This window comes from Microtus pennsylvanicus, chromosome 20, assembly GCF_037038515.1.
Source record: "Microtus pennsylvanicus isolate mMicPen1 chromosome 20, mMicPen1.hap1, whole genome shotgun sequence".
Classification (NCBI taxonomy): Eukaryota; Metazoa; Chordata; class Mammalia; order Rodentia; family Cricetidae; genus Microtus; species Microtus pennsylvanicus.
Window position 1 is genome coordinate 9,318,878 of NC_134598.1, and position 27,736 is coordinate 9,346,613.

Below are 27,736 nucleotides of genomic sequence, written 5' to 3' on the forward strand. Positions count from 1 at the left end.
AACTTTGAAGGTACGGCCGATGGCTTTCGTTGGTCTTAACTGGGCATTCTCCATGCTGTGGTCTATAGGCCAGCCTCACTCTTAGATTGGAACGTGGAGGATTTGGGAGAGTTAGGGTTTGGGCAAAAGGAGTTGGGTTGGCTGTGGTAGAAAGTTTTGGGGGTGCGGCCTAAGGAACATGAAAGAGGAACATGGGCTTAAGTTCTAAGTGCCAGGTGTGTGTTCACAGTTCACTGAAGGGTCCTCTGTCTTAGTACCTCTCGAGAGAACCTTCGTTCTCCATCTCCAAATTCTGGAGACTGCTGCCACCTCCACACCGCTCGCTTTAAGGCTTTTGCGCCCTCTGCTGGTCGGCTTCGCACATGTCACTCCTATGTGCCGAGTCTAGTTGGTCGCACTGGCGAATTTAAGGAAATTTGACAGGTTCCCATTGGTAAGGCCCAGGTAGGAGCCCAGGGAGGGAGTTGCATGAGTCTGAAGAAACAGAAGGGCACACCAGGGGAGACTGCTAGTCCCTCAAGGTGGTGCCTGACGGGGGAGTAGCCTGTCTCTTTGGATTTGTGTTGTAGTGGCGACTGGACACGGGGCAGAGGGCAGCTAGTTCCGTTTCCCACCGGGGAGAGAAGTCAAGGCTTGGTGCCTTGAAAGCAGTCCGTGCCCTAGCGCTGTTCTAAGCCACCTTCTTGGGCCTGCAAAGTATGTTTTTTAAAAAAGCAACAACAAAACGAAAACGAGGTGAAGCTAGGGACGGGTCTGAGACCTTACAAAGGCCAGTAACAATTGTGGGGGTGGGAACAGATAAAGAGTCAACTACATGACCGACCGGTTCCATCCGTAGAAGATACAAGGAAGCCAACGTCAGGCCGGACCAGGGACCACAGAGAAAGAAAGAGCGCTGCATATGTCATGTGACCCACCTTCCACGCTTGGACAATTATGGGGCCTTCTGAATTCTGTGGGAAGGGAATTATTTTTCGTGTTTTGGAGTCAGGTTAGCTCTGTACCTCAGGCTGACCTCGGACTCCTAGCGTCTCTGCCTCACCTTCCTAAGTGCTGGGTTGACAAGCACAAATCAGCATATGGGGGGGGGGGGGCTGACTGCTTCTGTGTGTCAACTTGATGCAAGCTAGTATCATCAGAGAGGAAGGAGCCTCCGCTGAGGAAGTATCTCCATGAGATCCAGCTGTAAGGGATTTTTTCAATTAGTGATAAAACAGGGGAGGACCCAGTCCATGGTGGGTGGTGCTGTCCCTGGGCTGGTGGCCCTGGGTTCAATAAGAAAGCAGGCTGAGCAGGCCATGTGAAACAAGCCAGTAAGCAGCACCCCTCCATGGCCTCTGCGTCAGCTCCTGCCTCCAGGATCTTGCTCTGTTTGAGTTCCTGTCCTGACTCCCTTCAGTGATGAACACTGATGTGGAAGTGTAAGCCAAGCAAGCCCCTTTCCCCAGCCTGCTTTATGGTCATGGTGTTTTGCCACAGCCATAGAAACCCTAACTAAGACACCCAGTTTCTCCTAGATTTATTTTTTTATTTATTTAATTTTTTTATATTGGCTTTTTAATGTTTATTTATTTAATGTGTATGAGTGTTTTGCCTGTATGTATACTGCATATATGTATGTATATATGCAGCATATATGTATATAAATACATACATATATGTATATATGTATGTATTTACTCCATGCATTTCTGGTGCCTGAGGTGTTCAGAGGAGAAAGTCAGATCCTCTGTGGGTGCTGGGACTTGAACTCAGGTCCTCTGGAAGAAGAGTTGGTGATCTCAAACACTGAACCATTGCTCTATCCCTGATGATTGGTTGATTGATTGATTGATTGATTGATTGATTTTGAGACAGAGTCCCTCCATTTTAGCCCTGGCTGTCCTGGAACTGACTCTGTAGTCCAGGCTGGCCTTCAACTCACAGAGATCCCCTATCTCGGTCTCCTGAGTGCTGGGATTAAAAGCATGTGCTACCATGCCCAGCTTTCTACCTTATTTTAAAATTTTACTTATTTTTGCATTTTGATTTATTTTGTGTGCCTGTAGCAGAGGGTACATCTGAGTGTTGTCTTAGTCGTTTTTCTATTGCTGTGAAGAGACACTGTGACCACTGTAACTCCTATGAGAGAAAGCATTTCATTGGGGCTGGCTTACAGTTTTAGAGGCTTAATCCATTATCATCTTGGCAGGGAGCATGGTGGCAGGAAGATGCTGGGGAAGTAGCTGAGGGCTACATCCTGATCTTCTGGCAGAGAGACACTGGGCTTGGAATGGGCTTTTGAAAACTCAAAGCCCACTCCCAGTGACATACTTCCAGCAAGGCCACACCTCTTCATCCTTACAATCTTTTCAAATAGACCAGGCATTCAAATAGTACCACGTGGGTGACCAGGCACTCAAATATATGAGCCTGTGGGAGCCATTCTTACTCCAACCACCACAGGTGCCATAGTGTGTGAAGGCCAGGGGACAACTTGGAGGAATCAATTCTCTCAGATATGTTACTGTCTGTCGCTCTGGTAACATGACCAAGGCGACTTACAATAGGAAGTGTTTATTTGGGGCTTAAAGTTTCAGAGAATCCGTCCATGACCGTCCTGGTGGGGAGCATGGCAACGAGGAGGCAGGCATGATGCCGGAGCGGTCACTGAGAGCTTACATCTCGCGATACAACCAGGAGGCAAAGAGAGAGCCAACTGGGAGGGCAATGCCATGCACTTCTGAAACCTCAAAGCCCTGGAGACACATCTCCTTCCACAAGGACACTGTTGTGTGATATTTGTTCCCACGGACACCCCAACGTTCCTAATAAAGTTAAACCTTGAATCAGAGGGAAGAGTCAGTGATTGACTGGAATTAGCCATAGATATATTGGAGGGCTGAGGGAGCCAGATAGAGAGGTATGGGAAGAGATTAAGCAGGACTTGGGGAGATTTCTCGGGCTTTTTGATCTGGAAAACATAGAGTAGGGTCAGCTAATTTTTCCTCCGTTGTTCTTTGGATTTATCAGGTTTTTATCTCAATTTTTGACTCCTGTTTTTTATGATTTATTTATCTTTATTTTATGTGCATTGGTGTAAAGGTGTCAGATCCCCTGGAACTGGATTTTCAGACAGTTGTGAGCTGCCATGTGGGTGCTGGTAATTGAACCTGGGTCCTCTAGAAGAGCAGTCAGTGCTCTTAACTGCTGAGCCATTTTTTTTTATTACTAATACTAGAACAGTTAAGGTAAATGTATAAGGATACACCTTCTAATCTTTCCCAAACAGTTCTACCAACTGGGACCAACTATTGAAATAGATGAGCCTTTGGGGGCATCTCATTCAAGCCAGCACTGCAGCTGGTGGGAGTTGATTCTCTCCGTCCGCCATGGGTTTGGCCAGGTACTCAGGCCTGGCAGCAGTTGCCTTTCCCCGCAGAGTCATGGCATCTGCTCTCCACCTTTCTTTGGCATTGGTTTTTTGGTTTTGTTCTTTATTTTTTTGGAGACTGGTTTCTCTGTTGTAGCCCTGGCAGTCCTGGATCTCATTCTGTAGACCAGGCTGACCTCAAACTCAGCGATCCACCTACCTCTGTCTCCTGAGTGCTAGGACCAAAGGTGTGTAATGCATTAATTCAGATCATCTCCTCCCCAGCACTGGGGTTCACAGACATCCCTGCCCTGGGATTTTATGCTGGTACTGGGGAACCCAAGACAAATTCTATTTGGCAACACGAATTCTTTTTTTTTTTAAAAGAGATATACTGGCCATGTTTTTTTTAAATATTTATTTATTTATTATGTATACAATATTCTGTCTGCGTGTATGCCTGCAGGCCAGAAGAGGACACCAGACCTCATTACAGATGGTTGTGAGCCACCATGTGGTTGCTGGGAATTGAACTCAGGACCTTTGGAGGAGCAGGCAATGCTCTTAACCACTGAGCCATCTCTCCAGCCCCCGGCAACACGAATTCTAATTATTCCTGGTAACAATACGGAGTCAGGGTGAAAGCTGAGAGAGCAGAGAAGAAGTGCAGACAGCCACTAAAGAGATCTTTCACCTCTACCAAATCCTCAGACCAGAAGAGCGATCCTGTCCTCAGACTGCGTCCTGTTACTGACTGCTTCAGGCTGCACCTCAGACTGCACCTGAGCTCCTGTCTTTTCCCACCTCATATTCCTCTCTCCGCCCAGCCACATCCCTTCCTGTCTCCACCTCTCTAGTGGTGGTATTAAAGGCATGGAACTCCCAAATCCTGGGATTAAAGGTGTGAACCACCACTGCCTAGCCTCTAGTGGTATAGCTCTGCAGTCTGATCTTCAGGCAAGCTTTATCTGTTACAACACAAACAAAATGTCACCACACTCTCTCGTGTGGCAGATGCTTACCCAGTGACTGTGCCCCCAGCCTCTCCTTAACTGCAGTCATTTTAGATTTATCTGTTTGATTTTATGTGCATGAGTGTTTTGCCTGCATGCACAAATGCGCACCGCATGCATGCCTGGTGCCTGTGGAGGTCAGAAGAGGGCACCAGGCTCCCTCGCGCTGGACTTATTCATAGCTGAGCCAAGCCCTGTCCTCTGTGGGCACCAGGCCCTGGGCTAACTCTCCAGGTTTTTAGCTCTTTTTAAATTAATTAATTAATTTATTGGTTTCTTGAGACAGGGTTTCTCTGTGTAACAGTCCTGGCTGGCCTGGAACTCACTCTGTAGCTGAGGCTATCCAACTTTTTATTTTTAATTGTGTGGGGTATGTGTATGTGAGTATGGGCACCCATGAAGATCAGAGGTGTTCAATCCTCTGGAATTACAGGTAGCTGTGAGCCACCTGACGTGGGTACTGGGAATTGGAATCAGGTACTCTTAACTACTGAACCAACCCCCCAGTACCTTTTCTTTCAAATTTAAGAAAAAGAGCCTGGAGGTGGTGGCACTCACCTTTAATCCCAGCACGTGGGAGGCAGATCTCTGTGAGTTCAAGGCCAGCCTGGTCTACAAGAGCTAGTTCCAGGACAGCTAGGGCTGTTACACAGAGAAACCCTGTCTCTAAGAACAAAAACAAAACAAAAACAAAAACAAAGAAAGAAAGAAAGAAAAAGAATTGATGCCTGATGCCTTCTTATGTGTGACTTCCATATGTCAGCACTGTGCTAAAATTTAAAGGCAGAAAGTAAGGTGAAAGAATGCATAGCCAGGCGTGATGATTTAAGCCTTTAATTCCCCAGCACTTGGGAGGCTGAAGCAGGAGGATTGAGAGCTCCAGGCTAGCTTGGGCTGTTTTAAAAACAAGCAAACACCACCAAGAAAAGGTGTGTGTGGGAGGTGGAGAGATGGCTCAGCCATTAGGAACACTTGTTTCTCTTACTGAGGACCTGAATTCTGCTCTAGCACCCACATTGCAGCTCCTCGTCTTTAACTCCGGTTCCAGGGAATCCAGCGCCCTCTCCTGGCCTCCATAGGCACTGCCTTGGAAAAGCTGCACTATATGCAGGCAAAAACTCACACACATAAATTAAAAATAAGTATTTTTTTTTCTGAGACAGGGTTTCTCTGTGTAGCTTTGGATGTCTTGGAACTCACTTTGTGGATCAGGTTGGCCTCGAACTCACAGAGATCCAACTGCCTCTGCCTCCCAAGTGCTGGGATTAAGAGTGCACCACCACGACGCTGCTATAAATAATTTTTTTTTAATGGGAAAAAGGGAAAGAACAGACAAGCTTCTAATCTCTCGGCAGTGATGTAGTTGTTTTATTAGGTAGCATACTCTGTGGAAAACTCCACGTATTGTTTGTTCGCTTTGAGACAGGATCTTGGTAGCTCAGGCTGACCTTGAATTCACGCTCTTGAATTCTCGTAATCTTCACCTCATGGTGATCCTCCTGCCTCAGTCTCCTGAGTGCTGGAATCATAAGTGCAAACCACCACACCCACCGTGCAATGTAGAGATAATGAGAACAAGAAGCAAATGACATCTTGGTATAATTATGAAAATGTTTTTGAAACCTCTGAGTGGGCTGGCTTCAGGGGCCTGCCAAAGGTCCCCAGACCACACTTAGCTTATGCCTCGTCCCTCAACCCCTTATCACGACTCACTGTTGCTTTTCTTTCTCATTTTTATTAAGAAAGTATAAATTATGTCTTCCATGTGGGTCTTGTCTTCCGGGGAAAGCTAGGGAACTTCACGGGCCCAGCATCCCTTCTTACCGACTCTCGATCCCAGGCCCTCCTAATCCCCTTAGCCCTCCCCACACACACCTTGCTCATCTTCCTATTGACATTGCTTCAAAGCAGGCAATAGTCGCTGTTATTAGCCTGCTTGTTTGCCTTTTCCCAATCGACTGGGCCCTCTACTTCTTCCTCCGTTACTTGAGGGATTTCTTTTCCAGGGAGAGACTAAGTCATTTCCCCCTGCCTTCTTCTTTCCCTCCCACGACATCCCTCGCTGTCCTGGAACAGGGCTCCACGTAGGAAATGTCGCTGGCCAGGCAGTCCCATGAAAAGGAAGCAGTTTCCCCATCTGGCCACATTTGAAACAGCCTGAAATAGACCGGAATCTAGGACGAGAAAATGCCCATCTCAGTTCCGTAGAGGTCAAACCCAGTCACACTGCCAGGTTGCATGTTTGCCTGCGTCAGCAAATCTCACGCTTCCAGACACGGGAAGCCAGGGAACCCTCAACTTGAACCTTGAACTTCACTCAGAACCTTTAGGTCTTCTTGCTAGCTGCACCCGCAAGCCTCTACTACCATGTCTGGCACATCGGTCTTGACCACGTTACCGTTCTGGTCGAGGTAGAGGATTGAGAGAGGTCTTCGGGCAGTGGGGACACAGCAGGAAGAGCCTGCAGGCCAAGGGTTGTTGGCTTTGAGGAGGCTAAAGACAGCAGAATGGAAGGAGGCAGCAATGCCAGGGCTGCCAGCCAGGTGGGGCGGGCACTGCCCACTGCAGTAATTCAGCTGGTATCCTTCAGGCTGCAGGATCCAGTCTCGCCACCCCAGCTCCTGGAAGTCCACATAGTGGTCTCGCCTACAACATAAGGGGGTCTCAGGCTCACAGGTGGGAGTCCTCCTCCTGGCCCGGCCTGCTCCGGGTTCATTAGCTCGGATCTTAAGTTCCAAGAAGGGACGTTGCTGTCCCCCTGTGTCCAAGAGTCGCCTTGGCAGTCCAGTGACAGTGCTGTTAGGGTTCCGGGGTCTGTAGTCCAATTGGAGTTTGACGACTCCAGATTCCTCACTCCTCAGGCCACTAGAGGGCAGAGTCAGGGCGTGCCAGCCTGAGGAAGTCACTTGGTGCTCAGCTAGGAAGGTGCGGGATCCTCGGCACCTCCTGGTGCCGCAACGGAAGATTCTCAGGGAGAGCGTGCCAGGGAGAGACGGAGGCACATGCAGCCAGAGGCGAGCATGGTACAGGTGGTGGGACCAAAGAGGGGACAGCTGGAATGTGAGCATGGAGCGGTAGGCTGAAGTGGATTTGCCTGCTCAAACGATTAAAAAAAAAAAAAAGCAAAGAAAAATGTGAACAGAGACAAAGCTTCCCTTTGACATTCCAGCCACCCTGCCCAGCACCGTCCCTCACTCAGACCTCTGGGAAGAGCCTGGACTGCCCGAGTCTTCACAACCATACTTGCCCTCAGCTCCTCCTTCTCCTGCCACACCCCATTCCTCCTGCCTCCCTTGCCGGGCTCTCTTTCTTCCTCCAGTTCCCTGTCTCTCTCCCTCACCCACCTACGGTGGTAGCAAAGCTGATGACTTCCTCTCGGTTGCCAGGAACCACGCTCTGGGGCTGCAGTCTCCGGAGGGCTCTGGTTAGTGCGGCCTGGGGCAGAGGACGACTTATTCTGGGCCGGCTGGTCAGGTGCAGCCCCTTCAGAATTTGCTGCTTGGCTAGCTCTAGGACCAGAGCGCGTTCTCCTTGGGGTGCCAGGGTTGGGCCTCCACAGGACGGGCATGCAGATCTTGCGCTCTGCACCCACGCCAATGCCCACAGAAGCACTGGCCAGAGATGGACATCTGAGAGCCCCATGCCCCAGGTAGATGGCCCAGAGTTGAGAGCCTCGGATGGCAGTTTAACGAGCCAGAGGGGGCAGCAGTAGCAGCAGCAGCCCGCAGGAGCAGGAGGAGCAAGCAATGGCTCAGCTACTTTTGAGGAAGGGCAGAGAGAGCTACTTGTCCTCGATGGCCCGGGGTTCAGGAAGCCTGAGAGCAGATCATCTGATGGGTAGCTATGTTGGACCCTCACAGCTCATGGCTGGCTACTGAGCACGGTCTCTTTAGAGCCTACTGCTTGGGCTCCCTCACCTAGTGGTCAGCCTGCACACCTAACCTCTGAGCCTTAGGATTGGCCGGCTGCACTGCCCATCAGGCCCCTGCAGGGGGTGGCCGTCTCCCCCAGGGTTCAAGTTTCGCCCTCTGACTGTGGTGACTTGAGGTAGGGGCATGAGGTAGGGGTGCAACGTGGCCATGCATGATGCAAGAAAGAGGATGATTTCACCGTCGCTCAGTTCCCAAGGTCTGGGACTCAGAGGAGTAACTCCAGGGGAGCCAAGTGGGGAAAAGTGGCTCTTTAATGCCCCCTGTCTTCCCAGCTTGCCCACCAACTTCTGTAATAGTTTTATGAGGCAGCCATGGGATCCAATGGTTGGTTCTCGGGGGTCTCCAGGTCAGAAGAATTCTGGTGTTCATTTCTAGCTTTACAGATGGGATAGGGGTGAGACTTTAGAAGAGGTGGTGGGAAAATGGAGTCCCCTTGCTCAGGCCAAGGTGGCAATGCCACGGGATATTGAAGTTACCTTTTGACCCTGCCTGTGCTGGCTGCCCAGAGTCCATCTGGGGGAGGGGCCAGAGCAAGGGGTGAGGTCGTGCTTCTGTGATGTCTGGGGAAATCCAGGGAGGTGGGGGTTGTAGTGATGCAACCCGACAGCAGCACAAAGTCCATCGAGGCTGGCAGAGGGCACGCGCCTTTGCAGAGCCTGTGCCCAGGGACCACTTGTCTTTAGAACACTGTAGGAGTTGGCTAACTCTGAGGCATCCCAGGGGTGGTGCCAGGCCTCTGTTAATGTGGTTGGAAATGGGAGTTTAAGAGATAAAGCAGGGAAAACTTAGCCACCTTGGCTGGTCATCATCCAGCCTTCCAGTCGCTCGTCACGGACTTTGAGTATGTATGTGTGTGAGGCCGGAAGACAGCCCTGAGTGCCACCTCAGGGACTCCATCCTCCTTTGAGGCAGGGTCTCTCATTGGCCTGGAGTTCATCCATTAGACTAGACTGGCTGGCCAGTGAGTCCCAGATATTGCCTTGTGTTTCTGCCTTCCCAACAACTGAGATTGCCAGCTCATGTTCCCATTTCTCCCTGGGCTCTGGAGACTCTAGGGCAGGTCCTATGCTTGTAAGGCAATAGCTTTACCTTCTGAGTCATCCCCCAGTCTCTGACTCCATTCCCCTCCTCCCCAGCCCCTAACACCTTCCCACAAAGGGTTTCTCTGTGTAGCCTTGGCTGTACTGGAACTCTGTAGACCAGGCTGGCTTCAAACTCAGAGATCCACTGGCATCTGCCTCCCAAGTGCTGGGATTAAAGGTGTTCACCACCACTGCCCGTCTTTTTTGTTTTGTTGTTGTTTTTGTCTTTGTTTTGTTTTGTTTTGGTTTTTCGAGACAGGGTTTCTCTGTAGCTTTGGAGCCTGTCCTGGAACTAGCTCTTGTAGACCAGGCTGGTCTCAAACTCACAGCGATCCACCTGCCTCCGCTTCCCGAGTGCTGGGATTAAAGGCATACGCCACCACCTCCTGGATTATTTTTGTTTTTTTGAAGCCCTGTTAGATTTATTTTATTATTATTGTTGTTAATGGTTTTTTTTTGGTTTTGTTTTTTTGTCTTTTGAGATGAAATGTTCCTATGTTGGCCAGACTGGCTAGTACTCATCAGTGTAAGTAAGTGACCCTCCTGCCTCAGTTTCTGTAATAGTGAGACTGTGGCGAGTTATTTCTTTTTCTGTTACTGTTGTTTGAGTCAGACTCTCTTGTATTCCAGGCTGATTATGAACGTCTTCTGTAGCTGAGGGTGACCTTCATTTCCCTATGTTGCTAAGGGTGATCTTCGACTTCTGTCTTTGAGTGCTGGAATCAAAGGCAAGAAGCATCTACCACACCTGGCCTTTATCTGGTGCTGAGGACTGAAACCAGGGCTTTGCACATGCTAGGCTAGTACCCTACCACTGAGCTACGCAGTCAGCCCTCAGGTGCATGACCTTAAATGGAAGTGACCCTCTACCTCTATACAAGACGGTGGTAGTTGTAGCTTTCTCCCTGGGTCCCAGTTTCTTTAGGAAGCAAGAAGGCATCTGTGGTGAAGCTGTATGCAAAAGGGGTGTGATTTAGGGCCCCCACCCATTCTCCATCTTCCCCTTCTTTAGCTGGTGGTGTCCGCCTTGAGAGTTCTAGATCTGGACCAGGGGAAAAGGATGTTCTTTGCCGACTGAGCCTCAGTACCACCAGTGTCCACCATGTGGCAGTGCCTTGCCACTGGACAGCAGCCACTGGACACCAGAGAATCCTGGGGACAAAGCTGAGGAAGCTGGAGAGATGAGAAACGCCTCCTCTTCTCCCTCCCAGGCAATGGAAAGGGGCTGGTTCCTCTGTTCCTTTGCCTCTCTACTGCCAGACAAAAGAGGAAGTCCCCAGTACTCCATTGCCAGGTGTCCCTGCCACCTTTGACACCTGGCAATGGAGCCCGATGGTAGAGGTCGGGCTTCCCAGAAATTCAGGGTGCCATGAAATGGAGAATGAGGAGAAAGGATTGGGAGACACTGCTATTCACCTGCTCTTCTCCCCAGGCCCTGAAACGTATTCAGGACTTTTGGCTACTGCTCTCTCTATATATATACCTCTCAGCTTCCTCTCTGCTGGTCCCTGCGGTGACTGACTGCCTGCTAGCCTCTGGGGTCTGGACCATGAGGCTCTAAGTGCCCATCTCTGATGGCGCCTAGGAGGGCTTACCTATTTGTGCCAGGAATCAGGCTCAGGGGAAGTAGCAAGAAGTGGCTGTAGGAGTCACTGACGACACCTTTCCCACACCCTTCGCTGTTGCGCCTAGCCCCGTCCTACCTCCCCGCTGACACTTACGTCAGAACTTAGCTATAAATACGCCCCTAGCGCCTTAGTCACTTTCCCAAGAAGTGCTTCCAGGTTATAAATACCCAGGCATCTGCCGCACTGCCCGCCCTGCCACCGCGCTGGTGGGGGGCTGGGGGGTAGTGAGAGGCTCGAGAGAGGGGAAGGAAATAGGAGAAGCAGGGCCATTTATTTGCCCAAATGAGAACAGCCTGAAGGAGTCAGGTAGGGGTAGGAGGCTCAGGGAGAAAATGTGTAGAAGATGACAGGATCTTCCATTCCTTTCTTACAGAAAGCAGAGCCAAAAGAGAAAGTGAATAACACGAATCCTGTGTTTATTTTTAAATATGCTGCTTTGCTCATTGTGGATCTGCAGCATTCACGATGTCGGAAAGTAGTTCATTAAAATGCTGGTTTTCTCCATTGATGAATTACTTGCATTCACCTTAAAATCTCACCCCTAGGTGAGCACCTCGCTTTGCCTTACCCTGGTCTGGTCCTGGGCACTGAAACTGTTCTTAGAGCTGAGAGAGGCCTAAAAGTGGGACAGATTGACCGAAGGGAGAGGAGGAGACGCTGCGAAACCTCAGGACTTGAAGGAGGTCTTCTCAAATAAAAGTGGAACGACTCCCACGGTCAGCATAGGAAACCCCACGGCTCAGACCTGCAGGGCCCCAAACATTTCCATTGCAGGGACCTCTTACCCTGGTAGGAGGGGATTATATGCTAAGCAAACACAGACATCACATTACCCAAAGGACACATGGGCTTTGCGCAAACCTGGCCTTGGGCTGCAGACAATATCGACCCTCTGGGTCAGGGCTGTCCAGCCAAAGGGAGGAGATTTGAGGTGAGGAAAGAAGGGCAAAGGTCTAAAGAGGACCAGTTCTCAGAGTAAATGCTGCCCCCTCTTTATCCCAGGCCTTCCTCTTCTTGACCCACTAAAGCTTCCAGAGAGGACTCATGACTGAAGCTCTAAGAGTAGGCAAAAGGAAGGTGAGCCGGAGTTCCAACACGTAGCTCTGAGTGCCTCTGCCTCCCACCCTGTGTGGCCAGGGTTGGCCTGCTTGATAATCGATTATTGGTCTGTCTCATCTCTTGGAGTCAGAACAGAGGGAGATGAGAGTCAGGCAATAGTAGTTTATTATTAGTCATGAAATCCCTGAAAGTTCTGGAAGGAGGATGGAGGAAGATTAAAGAAGAAGAGGAACCTGGAGGAACATGAGATATGAAGTATGAGATGGACAGAACAGCTAAGCTGGAGGGGACCAGGTGGAGAGAGAGGAAGGTCCCGGCAGCAGACAGAGGGGTGGAGAGAGAGGAAGGTCCCGGCAGCAGACAGAGGATATTTTGAGCTATCTCAAGAGGACTCAGTGAAAGGGGTTACAGGGCCATAGTTAGGGTTAAGGGAACCAACAACAAGAAAAAAAAAGCCCAAAATTGGGCATGGTGGTGAAGGCAGGTGTGTGTTCTAGGCAAGCCTGTTCTACATGGTAAATTAGGGGGGAAAAAAAGATTGTTCAGACACCAGGGACTAGAAAAATGGCAAGCCATCCGGATTCTTTACTGTTGAAATAATGTTATCAGAGGCCACATGGACATAGTACAACCACGGCTATATGCAAACCTGGAGCCACGTGGACATAGCACAGCCACAGCAACATGCAAAACCTAGAGCCATGTGGACATAGCACAACCACGGCTACATGCAAAACCCGGAGCCACATGGACATAGCACACCACAGCTACACAGAGCTGTGGCTTATAAATAAGTGGGGGGGTGGGAATAGAAAATACTCTTTTCTTTTTTCCGTTCTTTTACTTTGTGACAGGTCTTAACAGTGTAGCCCAGGCTAGCCGAGAACTAGCTGGCCTCAGCCTTTAGGTAGCACTCTCTTAAGCGCCTGGATGCGAGGTGCGAGACTTTAGGCCCGATGGAGTTTTCTGTGACCTCTGTAACTCCCTAGTCTTTAGTTTCCAACCTGAATCTCCCTTTGGTCAAATTCAGCTGGAAGTCAGAGGATAGGAGAGCTCGGTGGCTTCGGTGGCTCAGGTGCGCCAGCCCCCACAGGCAGAAGAAGACTGAAGGCTGGAGGCTATGCAAACAGTATTAGTAGCACACTTGGGCAAGGGTCTCACTTTGGAAAACAGCAAGCTAGGAACCCAAAACTGGGCATGGTGGTGAAGGCAGGTGTGTGTTCGAGGGGAGATGCTCGGGCGGGTCATTGTGGAGTGGAGCCATCAGTTGGCGGGGCAGGAGGTAGAGTAGATTGCACCATTGGCTAAGGGTGAACGAGGGGTGTCTTTGCTGGGAACAAAACCATGTTGCTTGTGGTTGGCAGCGGATTAACCCCTAGAGTAGGGTTTAGGATGGGGGTGTGTTCTTGGGTCAACCATGTCCCAGGAGAGACAGAGAAGCTGGTGGTCATGGTGGTGACTCCTTTAGATGTAGATCTACTGGAGTCAACGGAGGGTAGTCTGAATACTTAGAAAGAAGGTGGTTACTTTGTGGACAGAGGCAGGAACGTAGTTACTCCCTCCTTCTGAGGAAGGCCATCTTTGTAAGGACATGTTTGCCTACTCTACCTTGGGCTGTATCATGCATAAGCTAACTGCACCCACAGGCCTCTACCACCATGTCAGGGATGTCCGTCTTGACAATGTTGCTGTCCCTGTCGTAGTAGAGCAAGGACAGAGGGCGCCGAACTGTGGGCACACAGCACGAGCCTCCTCCAGTGCTGCCGGCAGCTGCGTTGACTTTGAGTAGATTGAGAACGGCTGTGTGAAAGGATGCAGAGATGCCCGGCATGCCCGCCACGTGTAGTGGGCACTGCCCAGTGCAGAAGTTCATGGCATAGCCTTCAGGCTGGATGATCCAGTCGTGCCAGCCGATCTCACGGAAGTCCACAAAGAACTCTTGCCGACAGCACATCTTGGACCCCCCCTGGCAGTTGATGCCTCGCCGACGAACCCGATGCTTGCCCCCAGCTCTTACCCGGGCTGCTACAAAAGGTCTGTGAGAAAACCCATCCAGGATTACTGAACTGTGGGCCATCTGGCTTTCGGTTACCAGTTCCAGGGTGAGGTGTCCCTGACCGCAAGCAAGCTGAGCTTCGGGTCCCAGGAGAAGCTGGTGCCAGCCACTAGCATCCACCTGCAGCGGGTACTGACTTGTCAAGGTGAGGTTGGTAGCGTACGGTCTTAGCACAAGGACCCGTATATTTATGGTCTGGGTAGTATTGGAAGGGAGTTGCATGAAGAACATGAGGCGGGCCTGCTGGACCTCCATGCCGCCAGCAGTTCTAGCAGAGAAGTGGAAATCGAGACGGGTCTGGTTGATGCTGGAGAGGCCTGTGAACATAAAAAACCCAGTCAAACTCTGCAGCCTGTGTCTGCTCTCAGCAAACTTTTCTCACGGAGTCCAAAGTAGCCTTAACTCAATCAATACTGCAGACAAGGACGACCTTGAACTGGTGATCCTCCCTGCCTCCGCGTCCAGAGTGCTGGGGTTGTGGGCTTATAGCATCAGTAGGCCCAGTTTTTGTTTTACTTTGTTCTAAGTTCTAATTTGTTAGCGTGTGTTCTCATGTATGTGTACATGCATGTAGGAGTGGAAGCACGACAGCACACATGTAGAGGTCAAAGGGAGTTACAGATGACTGTGAACCACCATGTGTGCACTGAGAACCAAACCCAGTCCTGTCAGTCTCTGAGCCATCTCTCCAGCGCGTTCCCTCTGTTTATTATATTTTTGGAGACTGGATCTAACTTTCTATGTAGCCAAGGATATCCGTGAACATCTAACCCTCCTGATGCTTATCTTCCAAACTCTAGGACTACAGGTATATGACACCACACTTGTTTTTTATTTTTGTTTTTAATGCGCATTGGTGTTTTGCATGCATTCATGTCTGTGTGAGGGTGTCTGATCCCGTGGAACTGGAGTTACAGTCATGAGCTGCTGTGTGGGTGCTGGGAATTGAACCCGGGTCCTCTGGAAGAGCAGCCAGTGCTCTTAACCATTAACCCATCTCTCCAGTCCTCTGTTTCTTTGTTGTTTTGAGAGAGAGAGAGAGAGAGAGAGAGAGAGAGAGAGAGAGAGAGAGAGAGAGAGAGAGAGTTTGTGTATGTGTAACTATAGAGCCCAGGAGAGGATGTTGGAGTTACATCCGGATCTGGAGTTACAGGTGCTTAGGTCACAAGCCATGAGTGCTGGGAACTGACCTCAGGCCCTCTGGGAAAGCGGTAAGTGTTCTAAACAGCTCTGAGAATGAGATGTTGCAATAGCAAATACCTAAAAATGTGAGTGGCTTTGGAAATGGGTAGAAGAGAGAAGCATTTGGAGAAGCAGGTTAAAGAACAGCCCAAATTTCCACCAAGTATAAAGGGCAGTTCTGGTAAGGGATTACCAGGAGGCAGAGACAGGCAGATCTCTGTGAGTTTGAGTGTGGAACACAGCAAGTTCCAGGCTATATAGTCAGACCTTGTTTCAAAAACAAAACAAAGCCGGGCGATGGTGGCGCACGCCTTTAATCCCAGCACTAGGGAGTTCAAGGCCAGCCTGGTCTACAGAGCAAGTTCCAGGGCAGCTAGAGCTCCTACACAGAGAAACCCTGTCGTAAAAAGCCAAAAAACAGCAACAACAACAAAAAGTGGAGAATTATAAAGTTTGACACTTCTTAGAGGTGACTTAATGATCATGATTAAAGCCATAGCAGAAGGGATTAGAGAGATGGCTCAGAGGTTAAGAGCAATGGCTAATTTCCCAGAGAACCTGGGTTCAAGTCGCAGCACCCACATGGTGATTCACAACCATCTCTAACTTCAGTGGGGATCCAGTGTTGCTTCTGGGCTCTGAGGGTACCGAACATGTCTCTGGCACACAGACACACACACACACAAGCTTTTAAAAGATGCCAGTAGAGCATGGCATGGCAGCTTGTGCTTGCAATCAGCCCCAGCGCTCGAAAGGTCTGGGAGGCGACCATTGTGGATCTGAGACCAGCCTGAGCCAGATAGAGAATGAGACCTTTTCTCAGGACAAAGATGTTTCTGCTGTTAGTAGAAATATGGATGGGGAAAAGGAATTCTGTTGAAATCTCAGATGGAAATAAGGAATGTCTTACTCTTATTGGAAGCTGGAACAAAATCCATTCCTGTTACAAAGGAGCCAATAACTTCGCTGAACTGTCAAAGGGGTTTATGAAAAATGGAAGTTAAGAGAGGTGAGCCTGGCCCACCTGTTGGTCTCCAGCTAAGACGAAATGAGGAGGAGCACCACACAGTTGTCCGATGGGAGGAACTGCTTTTGTTTCGACCATCTTTCTGTCTTAGTTTTGCCTTTTTTGAGACATCGTCTCAGGTAGTCTAGCCTAGCCTGGAGCTACGCACCAGAGGATGACTGACTGCTGTCTGCAGCCTGGGTGCCGGGATTATGGGCACCACCACACCAGCCTTCATGAGCCGCTGTGCGGTGCGGGGGAGCCCAGGGCTTTGTGCGTGCTGGGCAAATATTCTTCTACTGAGCTACGTCCCAGCCCAACACCTAGCGACTTACAGTGTTTCCTCGGTTTTCCTTTGTCTGTGCCTTCAGTGTGAAGGTTCTGATGCTCTCCAAGGTGTGCCCTCATCCCTCATCCTCGGTTCCTTTTATCCTCAGCTAAAAGGCAGCCATTGAACTCAAAGCCAGCGTAGTCTTTACCTTAGGGATTCTCACACCTGTGTGTCTAGGTCAGGGCTTTTTTTTTTTTTTTTTTGGATTTTCGAGACAGGGTTTCTCCATAGCTTTTTGGTTCCTGTCCTGGAACTAGCTCTTGTAGACCAGGCTGGCCTCGAACTCACAGAGATCCACCTGCCTCTGCCTCCCGAGTGCTGGGATTAAAGGCGTGCGCCACCACCGCCCAGCTTTAGGTCAGGGCTTTTTGCAGAGGGAAACAGGACCTGGAGATTTGGGTATCGCCAAGTTCACACCTAAATTTATAACTGCTTAATGGTGGCACAGGAATGTCCTGCCAGCACACCTAGTGAGAGCGTCACTATTTCCCTTTCTGTTCCCCTCTTTCTGTGTGTGAATGACACGGATGGGGCCCCTCCTTGCCTTCTCGCCCCTATAAACCCTGTGATTGCCTCCCTCTCTTCCCACATCCAGCCGTCACCAAAGCAACACAGAGAAACCCTGTCTCGAAAAACCAAAAACCAAACCAAAACAAAAACCTGATATCACCTTACTATTTTTCTTAGGGGGCAGATATTGAGGCAGGTTCGTGCCAGCATACCTGGCTGTACATTTCGTTACATCCCCATTACAACTTCCCACTTCCCCATCATCTCTCATCTTCCCTACGCGGTATCCCTTAGTGCTGGTGTTACAGATATGTGCCTTCATGTTTGGCTTCATGTCATTTTTGTAGTGCTGGCAATTGATCCCTAAGTTCCATCAACAGAGTGCTTGTCCAGCGTGCATGCAGCCTGGGTTCCACTCCTAGCACGGAACAGAACAAGATGTGGTGTTGCTCAGCCAGAAAATCCCAGCACCAAGAGGTGGTGAAAGCAGGAGTACCAGGAGTTCAAGGCCAGCGTGGGTTGTGTGAGACCCCGCTACGAAGACAAACATAAGGGCCGGAGGAATAGCTCAGTGGTTAAGAGCATTTACTGTTCTCCCGCTGGGCTCAGCACAGTGGGCATCTCACAGCCATTTGGAACTTCAGGGGAATCTGACCCCTGACCCCTGCGGCCTCTGTGGGCACTCGCACTTATGTGGGCATACCCATACGCAGACACATACTATATATATATATATATATATATATATATATATATATATATATATAATTAAAAACAATAAAAATGAAATCTAACAAATAGACAAGCAAAACCCAAGAACAACCAAAGGCTATTACACCATCGGTTTCCAATGACCGTAACTTCAAATATTCACGGCTTCATACAGATTCCTGACTTCAAAGGCTTAGTCAGTGAGACATTAGCAGTTTCAGTGAGATCTTGTGTACTTAGGCGCCAACACAGTGTTTTGTTTTTTTTTTTTTTTTTTGGTTTTTCGAGACAGGGTTTCTCTGTGGTTTTGGAGCCTGTCCTGGAACTAGCTCTTGTAGACCAGGCTGGTCTCGAACTCACAGAGATCCGCCTGCCTCTGCCTCCCGAGTGCTGGGATTCAAGGTGTGCGCCACCACTGCCCGGCTGGACACAGTGTTCTAATTGTGAAATCTTGTAGAGAGAGAGGGAGAGAGAGATCTGGAGAATCAGAGCCCATAAGAAACATTTGAGGGCTGGAGAGATGGCTCAGTGGTTAAGAGCATTGCCTGCTCTTCCAAAGGTCCTGAGTTCAATTCCCAGCAACCACATGGTGGCTCACAACCATCTGGAATGAGGTCTGGTGCCCTCTTCTGGCCTGCAGACATACACACGGACAGAATATTGTATGCATAATAAATAAATAAATATTTAAAAAAAAAAAGAAACATTTGAGTCAGATTTAGCTCTCATCTAGATACAGTGGCTTGACTGACCTCAATTATACCACCTGGGTCACAAAAGTTGTCCCGTTAAATTGAGACACAAAATCACGAATGAACTAGTTGCTTTAAGACAATTTGTTCAGCTGAGTGTCTGTGGTGGCTCACACCTGTATTCTTCATAGTCTGGAAGCTGGACCAGGAAGATTGTTAGAAATTCTAGGACCACCTCGCCTACAGAGTAAGACTCTGAAGAAATCAAGGCAAGATAAAACAAAGTAAACAACTGTGTTAAAAATACAAAAAGAAGCCGGGCGGTGGTGGCGCACGCCTTTAATCCCAGCACTCGGGAGGCAGAGGCAGGCGGATCTCTGTGAGTTCGAGACCAGCCTGGTCTACAAGAGCTAGTTCCAGGACAGGCTCCAAAACCACAGAGAAACCCTGTCTCGAAAAACCAAAAAAAAAAAAAAATACAAAAAGAGAGATAGGAGAGATGACTCCTTGGTTAAGAGCACTAGCTGCCCTTCCAGAGGACCTGGGTTCAATTCCCAGCACCCACATGGCAGCTCACAACTGTCTGTCATCTAGTCCCAGAGGATCTGACATTTTCACACCAATGCACATAAAATACATTTAAATAAATTATTTAAAAAATATAGAGAAAAGTTTATTGTTAGGGTTGTTCAAGCGGTAGAGCAGTTGCCTAGTATGTGTGATGACAGCGACTGACTGGCTGAACCAAACAAACAAAATCACCATAGCAACAGCAGCAGCAAGGCCGTTTTATGTTGGCATGTAATATTAATAACTGACAAGAAAAGGAATGTGTGTCAGAAGTGGGGTGCCACCACTGTCACCCAAACCTAAAATTTGCAGCATTGACTCTGGGACTCAGTGGCAGCCAAGTTTGGAAGGATAGAGAAGAGACTTAGCAAAGGCAGAAGTGAAGAGGCTGCTGTCGAAGTTGGAGGAAGGAGAGCTCAAGCTATGGGCTGTCTATCACCTGTAGTAACTCGGAAGCCAGAGCCCATTTCCAAGTTGTGACTTTAGCAAGAGAGATTTCCTGGCGGGATGCTGAAAATGCCGATGGTCTTATTTTAGCCTTCTGTGATAAGGCATTTCAGGAGACATGTGTTGGAGGGGGTTCGGGGAGCCAGAGAGCCAGGAGCGGTGACTCACACCTGTAATTCTGGTAGCATTTGGGAGACTGAGGCAGGAGGATTGCTGTGAGTAGGAGACCAACCAGGGCTACTTAGTGAGTTCTGGGACAGGCTGGACTATAGCGTGAAGCCCTGCTTCAAAGAAGCAAAACAACACACGCACACACACACACACACACACATACACACACACACATACACACATACACACACATGCACACATACACACATACACACATGCACACACACATACACACATGCACACATACACACATGCACACACACATACACACATACACACATACACACACACATACACACATACACACACACATACACACACACAAACAAACAAAACTTCAGTTTCCTAGAATAATTTAGAGAAAATATTTCTAAAAGGATTTGCAAGATTGAAAAAGGAAATCATTTTTCTTCCTTTTCAGTTGACTCCGTGGTTACTAAGATCCTATTTTTTGCTTGGCAGTGGTGGCGCATGCCTTTAATCCCAGCACTCGGGAGGCAGAGGCAGGTGGATCTCTGTGAGTCTGAGGCCAGCCTGGTCTACAGAGCGAGTTCCAGGACAGCCAGGGCTACACAGAGAAACCCTGTCTCAAAAAACAAGACAAAACAAACAAACAAAAAAGATTTTATTGTTATTACAGAGGACCTGGGTTAAGTTGCCAGTATCCATATCAGGTGGTAACCCCAATTCCAAGAGATGTGATGCCCTCTGACTTCTATAGTACACACAAACTCACAGGCACACACACACATACACATAATAAATTGAAAAACAAATCTTTTTAAAAAGACAAAAGCTCTTTTTTTTTTTTTTGGTTTTTCGAGACAGAGTTTCTCTGTGGTTTTGGAGCCTGTCCTGGAACTAGCTCTTGTAGACCAGGCTGGTCTCGAACTCACAGAGATCCGCCTGCCTCTGCCTCCCGAGTGCTGGGATTAAAGGCGTGCGCCACCACCGCCCGGCAAGACAAAAGCTCTTAAAATTAAAAAAAAAATCCTTGTTGGATTCGGATGGCTGGAACTCTAAATTCAAGGCCAGCCTTGTATATGGAGTTCAGGTCAGCCAGGACTACGTAGTGAGTTCCTGCCTCAGAAATAAATAATAATAATAAAAACTCAGGGTTGGAACCAGGCTACAGTGGCACTCGCCTTTAATCCCAGCACTGAGAGCACTCAGGTTTGATTCCCAGCGCCCACGTGGTGGCTCACAGTCATCTGTAACTCCAGCTCCAGGGGTTCTGAAGCTCTCTTCTGACTCCAGTGGAACCAGGCATACATGGGCGTGTGGCATACATACATACATGCAGGCAAACTATATACACGTAACTAAATAAATAAGAAAAATTAAAAAAAATGAAAACCCAGGGCCCTGGCAGTGGAGCACAGTCAGAGTAAGATCAGGCAGGATAAGTAAAAGGTGGGTGGAAAGCAACGCCTCGCTAGGGTCAAAATTTATTTATTTAGTTAGGTATTGGTTTTCTGAGATGGAGTTTCACTATGCAGCCTCAGACTCAGAGTGCCCCCAGTCTCCCAAGTGCTGGGGTTACAGGTGTGAAACACTTGCTGGCTTACGGTTGACCTGACAACATAGGATGGGTACAGCTCATTGACTAGACCACACTATGTTGTTTAGAGACTTGTGAAGTTTTTTTTTTTTTCATTTAGTTTAAGAAAGATTTTTAAAACAGATTTAATCATGGGCATTTGAGGCAGGTAAGCACAGGAAAGTTTGGTACCCTGAGGCCTCCATTTAGTTTTAGTTGTACACATACCCCCTTATAATAATGTGCTTGGCAGAGCCAGGCGGTGGTGGCGCACGCCTTTAATCCCAGCACTTGGGAGGCAGAGGCAGGCGGATCTCTGTGAGTTCGAGGCCAGCCTGGGCTACAAGAGCTAGTTCCAGGACAAACTCTGTCTCAAACAACAACAGCAACAAAAATTGCACTTGGCAGCATGTTCCTTCACTTGTGCCAACTAGACACAAACAACCCTCTGCAAACCATGCACCCCGCACTCTTAGGACTCCCAGCCCCATGCACTGGGCTACATGTTCTCCCATTCAAGAGTATGAGTGCCTCTGCCCCTGGTAACAACCACATTCAGACAGTTTGTATTCAAATACATTCCCAGCATGCTCAGGTATGAAGAACAGGAGGGCTGGTCTGGACTGAACTGGCTTTGGGTGCATGGCAGACCTCTTTTTCAGTGACTTTTCAGAGAGACTCCCCTGTTTTCCATCTTACGTCTATGCATGATTGGGTGTGCATATGACTGAAGTCTGATGCATTGTGGGAAGGGACATGGACAGCAGGAAAAACGAATGTGTGACTTGATCTATTAATCAAAATCATGAACCACATAGACTACTCCTCCTTTTCTGGAACCCCATGAAAGGAATATTTGGAGCCCTCGAGGATTCTAGTCATGTGACTCAGTTACTCCCCACCCCCAGTTAATCTGTACTGTCACTTTGCTCCAAATAAGATTATCTTGCTTCTTTTGCAAGTCTGTGTGAGCCTTTATTTTTATTCACTTGGATAAGAACCTGGAACACCTGACCCAGACTCCAAGGGAAAGAGCAAGGGAAAGAGAGGGGCTTAAGAGGAGACACTAATGGACTGGAGACATGGCTGAAGGGTTAAGAGCACTGACTGCTCTTCCAGAGGCCCTGAGTTCAATTCCCAGCACCCACGTGGTGGCTCACAACTATCTATAATGAGATCTGGTGCCCTCTTCTGGCGTGCACGCATACAATCAGGCAGTATACATAATAAGTAAATAAATCTGAAAAGAAAAAAGAAAAAAAAGGGAGACAGTATGATACACTCCAGAGTAGGCTCGGGTTTCTTAAGAGAAAGTTGCTGAGCCCATGGTTTTAAAGAAAATTTTAATAATCAAAAGAGCAGCAGTTTTTCCTAAAAGGGATGGAGATAATTCAAAATGAAAAGAGGGAGCTAAGGGTATCATTCAGTAGAGCGTTTGTCCTCAGCATTGCAAAAATACAAAACAACAAGGAAAAGGGCTGGGTGTCTTGGGAGGCAGAGGCAGATGGATCTCTATGTGTTAGAGGCCAACCTGGTCTATAGCGTGAGTTCCAAGCTCAGCCAAGGACTACAAAGTGAGAGCCTATCTCAAAACAAACAAACAAACAAACAAAACAGACAAACAGAGCTCTGCACTTCCTTGCAAACACAGGTCATTTCTTGTTCAAAAGTAAGGGCACTTTTTGATGGTAAAGATCCAAGGGTTAGGACTATAGACTTAGGAGCCCAGAGCTCCCCCCAAAGCAGAATCAGGCCCAAGGGAATTATCTGCGTAGACTGAGCTATGTGCTGGACAGAAGATCAGGACTTTCATGGATTAGTGCTGGGCTTGATGGCACACACCTGTCCTAGCTTTTAAGGGATCAAAGCAATGCCAGGCTTGGTGGCACACACCTGTCTCAGCATTTAGGCGAGAGGATCATGAGACTGAAGCCAACAAGACCTGGCAGAGAGGGAAGAGTGTTAGGTGGGTAGGGGGAAGATGTAACTTATTTTTAGGACATGGGCAGGAGTGTGTCAGTAAACACTGACTAGCTCGTCTCCAGGAGGGGACCCTTAAGAGCCCTGATTGACAAATTCTTCCATTAAGCTTCTCGTGTGCTATAACTGAACCCAGGTAAGCTCACCATCAGCGGTCACAAGGCAGCATGAGCCAGTTTCAGGATGCCACTGAAGATCTCTGAACCTGGAGAAAAATACCCGAGGAGCCTCATTGTTTAGCCTCTTGTTTCATGTGATGAGACCGTGGACTTCAAACCTGATCCTAATGTTACGATGGACGGACATGTGACATGGAAGAGTCCAGGTCAGGTGACTGTATATGTGAGTGGGAAGGAAATGAGTTATCAGGGGCCAGAGGATAGACCATTAGATCGCTTTATTGGCAGCCCCTAGGGATCACCTTCTGGGTTGCATGAATTGATCCAGTTCCATCCCACCCCAGTTGTGGACTTGGCCACAGTGACATGCTTTGTCCACGGGATAAAAGTAAACAAAGTGTATGCAGAAGCCAGGAATTTATTTACCCTGACACTGGCCTCTGGGAAGCCAGCCACCGTGTTTAAAGAGGGTAGGGCTAAAGTGATAGAGGCTTCCTGGAAAAAGACTGCTATGGATTTTCTTTGCTTCTATCCCCTCAAAATTCATATATTGAAGCTGGGCACGGGGCGGTAATCCCAGCATTTCGGATGCTAAGGCAGGAAGGTCACGAATGTTTGGCCAATGTGAGCTATATTGTGAGTTCAAACCAGCTTGAGCTACTTAAGGAGACCTTGTCTCAAAAAAGAAGAAACAAATGTTGAAATTCGAATCCCAAGGTGATAGTATTTGGAGGTGGAGCCTTTGGGAGGTTATTACGTCATGAGGGTAGAGCCCTGGAGAGGGGATTCCTGTCCTATTAAAAGAGACTTCAGAACGTTTCCTTGTCTCTTTCGGCCACGAGAAGATACAGAGAGAGGAGAGCCTTGCTGGACAGGAGTGGAGTCCTCCCTATTTCCTGCTCCTTCCTACTTTCCCACATCCTAAGGACTTTACCGATATGAACTCAGTTACATCTCTAAGCCATCCTCTCATTAGCCTCGTTTCCGGATGAGAAACTGGCTACTAACTACCCAGGTCACTCAGCTAAAATGGCCCTGGCTGCAGAGTTTACTCTGGGTCTCGAGGGAGGAGAGTAGGAACCAGGCACCAGGGGAAAGGCGCTAGGACCCGGTGAGGAGAGGCGGCGCCCACACCGGAGGGAGCTTGCAGTAGCCTTGCATTTTGCTAAGATTTCCTTATCTTCTCTCCAGCTCTCTTCTCTGTGGAAGCATTTCTTTCTTTCCTCTACCTTTTACCTTTTTGTTGTTTCTGAGACGGGGTTTCTCTGTGTAGCCCTGGCTGTCTTGGAGCTCGCTCTGTAGACCAGGCTGGCCTCGAATTTAGAGATCTGCCTGCCTCTGCCTCCCAAGTGCTGGGATTAAAGATGTGCCCCACCTCACTTGGCTTACTGATTTTTTTTTTTTTTACAAAATATTATTTATTGGCTTTGTTTTTTGAGACAGGGTCTCACCTCTCACTGTGGCAGACCTTGGACTCAGAGATCAGTCTCCCTCCTGAGTGCTGATATTAAAGGTGCGCACCATCACACCTGGTCCGAGACTGAGTTTCTTCATGGTTTGTTTTCACACCTCTGTCTGAGTGCTATTTGACCTTGTTCTGACAGGAGAACCTGAGGTATGGAGAGGTTTTATAATCGTGGTGTTTTACTTCTCTTTTTACATAAATGGGGCGCTCAAGTGATAGACCCTAGGGCCAAAGAAATCACAAACTTCCCAGTAACCAGCCCTTGGCCTGGGGAATGGTGGGTTTAGACCGGGAGGGTTATGGGCAGAGAGAGAGACACACACACACACACACACACACACACACACACAGAGAGAGAGAGAGAGAGAGAGAGAGAGAGAGAGAGAGAGAGAGAGAGAGAGCAGAGGAGACAAGGACGAGCAGTTTCAGAAGTAAAACAGCAGCAGCTTCCAGCTCCAGCCAGGTAGACCTGACCTATCATAGAGAAGTGTGGGGCAGGAGCTGGATGGATGGCTTGGGAGAGGCCATCAGAGCGAAGTTGGGGAGGAGATTTTCTCTTTCCAGGGTCAGGTTTGGGGTCAGAGCTGCAGACCATGGACCCACCTGTCTCAGCAAAGCTGATGATCTCATACTCTTGTGTCTGGTCCTGCTCCAGCAGGGTTTCCTGTCGAGGCGCACGGAGGCGCCACAGTGCGGTCTTCAGAGCAGCTCTGGACACAGGCCGACTCAGTGTGGGGCGCTGGCGGAGGTGTAGCTTGTTCAGGATACTTTTCTTGGCCAAATCGAGAAGCAGCTCCCGCTGGCTCTCCAGATCGAAGGCGGCCCCCCAACATGCTGGACATGGACCATCAGTTTTGAGGTTGGCCACGGCGGCTGGAGTCAGTAACAAAAATAGCAAGAACAAGAAGGAAGCCATTGCTGGAGAAGGTTCTCCCTGAAGGACACCGATCCAGTTCTTAGGGTCTCGACAGTAGTGGCCTCCACTCTGTTCTGGCTGCCACGGACCCTGGGAGGAGTTTACCTCTGACTGGCACGACTCCTTTTTGCCCGAGATAGAGCAGCTGAACATCTGCCCTGAAAAAATGACGCCAGTACAGGTGGAAGTTGGCAGGAAGTTCCAGTGTCACCAGTGACAGTACAGAGCGGGGGATGTGAGGAGAGCTGGATTGTTTGGAGAGAGAGGTGTCTGTCCCTTGCTATTATTGGGAGGCCTAGGGACAAAGGTTAGAAATGGAATTCTTCCTCTGCAGAGCCTTGCTGTGAAGCCTGGGGGAAAGGCTGCAAGCAGAGGTTCTAAGATAAATTTACTGCAGGGGCTGAGGCAGGGCAATCACTGGAGCTCAGGCCTTCCTTAACGTCTCAAAACAAACAATAAATAAGTAAGTGAAAGGCAACTTTATGTCTGTGTGCTCATGGTGGGTGGCTGGGTCAGGTTCTCACGTAGCTCAGGCTTGCTTTGGACTTGCTATGTAGTGTGGGTTCGTTTTGAATTGCTTTCTCCCCTTCTCAAATCTGGTCTCACAGGCGTGTCCAGTTAAAAGGGTGATTCTTTCTTTTTTCTTTTTTTAATAAGTAAATGTAATTTTATTTATTTATTTTTTATTTTTATTTTATGTGCATTGGTGTTTTGCCTGCATGTATGTCTGTGTGAGGCTGTCAAATCACTTGGAGCTGGATTGCAGACAGTTTTGAGCTGCCACGACCTGGAAATTGAATCAGGTCTTCTGCAAGAGCAGTTAGTGCTCTTAACCTCTGAGCCATCTCTCCTGCCCTAAAATTTGCTTTTTGGCTCCCTCTTATTATTGTATTTTATGTGCATGTTTTGCCTACTTGTATGTCTGTGCACCATGTATATGCCTGGTGCCTGTGGAGGCCAGAAAAGGGCATCTGATCCCCTGGAACTGGAGTAACAGATGGTTGTGAACCACCATGTGGTTGCTGGGAATTGAACCCTGGTTCTCTGGAAGAGCAGCCAGTGCTCTTAACCACTGAGCAATCGCTCCAGCCCTAAAAGGGTGACTCTTTTTGATTGTTTGTCTTTGAGACAGGATCTCATGATGTAGCCCTGGCTGTTCTGGATGTGGACCCTGCTGGCCTTGAACTCACAATGATCCTCCTGCCTCTGCCTTCCTAGTGCTGAGAGTAATGGTGTATGCCAACATACCTGTCTGAAAGGGTAACTCTTAAAAAACAAAGTGAAGGGGCTGGAGAGATGGCTCAGTGGTTAAGAGCATTGCCTGCTCTTCCAAAGGTCCTGAGTTCAATTCCCGGCAACCACATGGTGGCTCACAACCATCTGTAATGGGGTCTGGTGCCCTCTTCTGGCCTGCAGGCATACATACAGACAGAATATTGTATACATAACAAGTAAATAAATAAATACATATTAAAAAAAACAAACAAAGTGAAGTACTTCTGAGTTTCATTCTTCTCCTGCTCTTTTTCCTCCTCTTCTTCCTCCCCTTTCTTCCCTGAGCAGCCCTGGAACCAGCTCTGTAGACCAGGCTGCCTCTGCTTTCCAAGTGCTCAGATTAAAGGTGTGCACCACCAATGCCTGGCTCTTCTCTACTTCCTAAAGTCCACCGGTCCCCATCTTTCCTTCTTGTCTGCCCAACCTTCTTTGTTAGTTCTGGTTGGATTTTGTCCACTGAGTCGAAGTTATCACCTGAAAGCTAAGGATATGGGCGAGAAAAGAAATGTCCAAAAACAGGTGTCGCTCACACACTGTGTCAGAAACATAGGTCAGCGTGTCAGGATCATTAAAAAGCAATAAAGTTGCAAGCTATGTCAGTTTCATTGGCTACAGTTGGCTACAGTTTACCAAGTAGGCCTAGTTTCCCATGAGGCCACCCGCTACTGTTGGTAACCAACAGTTTCTTCTGAACGCCCT

At 48.6% G+C, this 27,736-nt stretch overlaps 2 protein-coding genes across 2 annotated transcripts; both read right to left on the reverse strand.

The window, feature by feature from the left end:
• Positions 1 to 6,414: 6,414 nt before the first annotated feature.
• Positions 6,415 to 8,007, reverse strand: Inhbe (inhibin subunit beta E). Its single transcript, XM_075954518.1, has 2 exons — positions 7,710 to 8,007; positions 6,415 to 7,459 (listed from the first exon to the last, which is right to left on the reverse strand). The coding sequence occupies exons 1-2, from the start codon at positions 8,005 to 8,007 to the stop codon at positions 6,705 to 6,707; spliced, it is 1,053 nt and encodes a 350-aa protein (XP_075810633.1). The 3' UTR covers positions 6,415 to 6,704.
• Positions 8,008 to 13,291: 5,284 nt separating this feature from the next.
• Inhbc (inhibin subunit beta C) lies at positions 13,292 to 25,762 on the reverse strand. The gene is made up of 2 exons (XM_075954469.1): positions 25,450 to 25,762; positions 13,292 to 14,439 (listed from the first exon to the last, which is right to left on the reverse strand). The coding sequence occupies exons 1-2, from the start codon at positions 25,760 to 25,762 to the stop codon at positions 13,697 to 13,699; spliced, it is 1,056 nt and encodes a 351-aa protein (XP_075810584.1). The 3' UTR covers positions 13,292 to 13,696.
• Between the last annotated feature and the right edge of the window lie 1,974 nt (positions 25,763 to 27,736).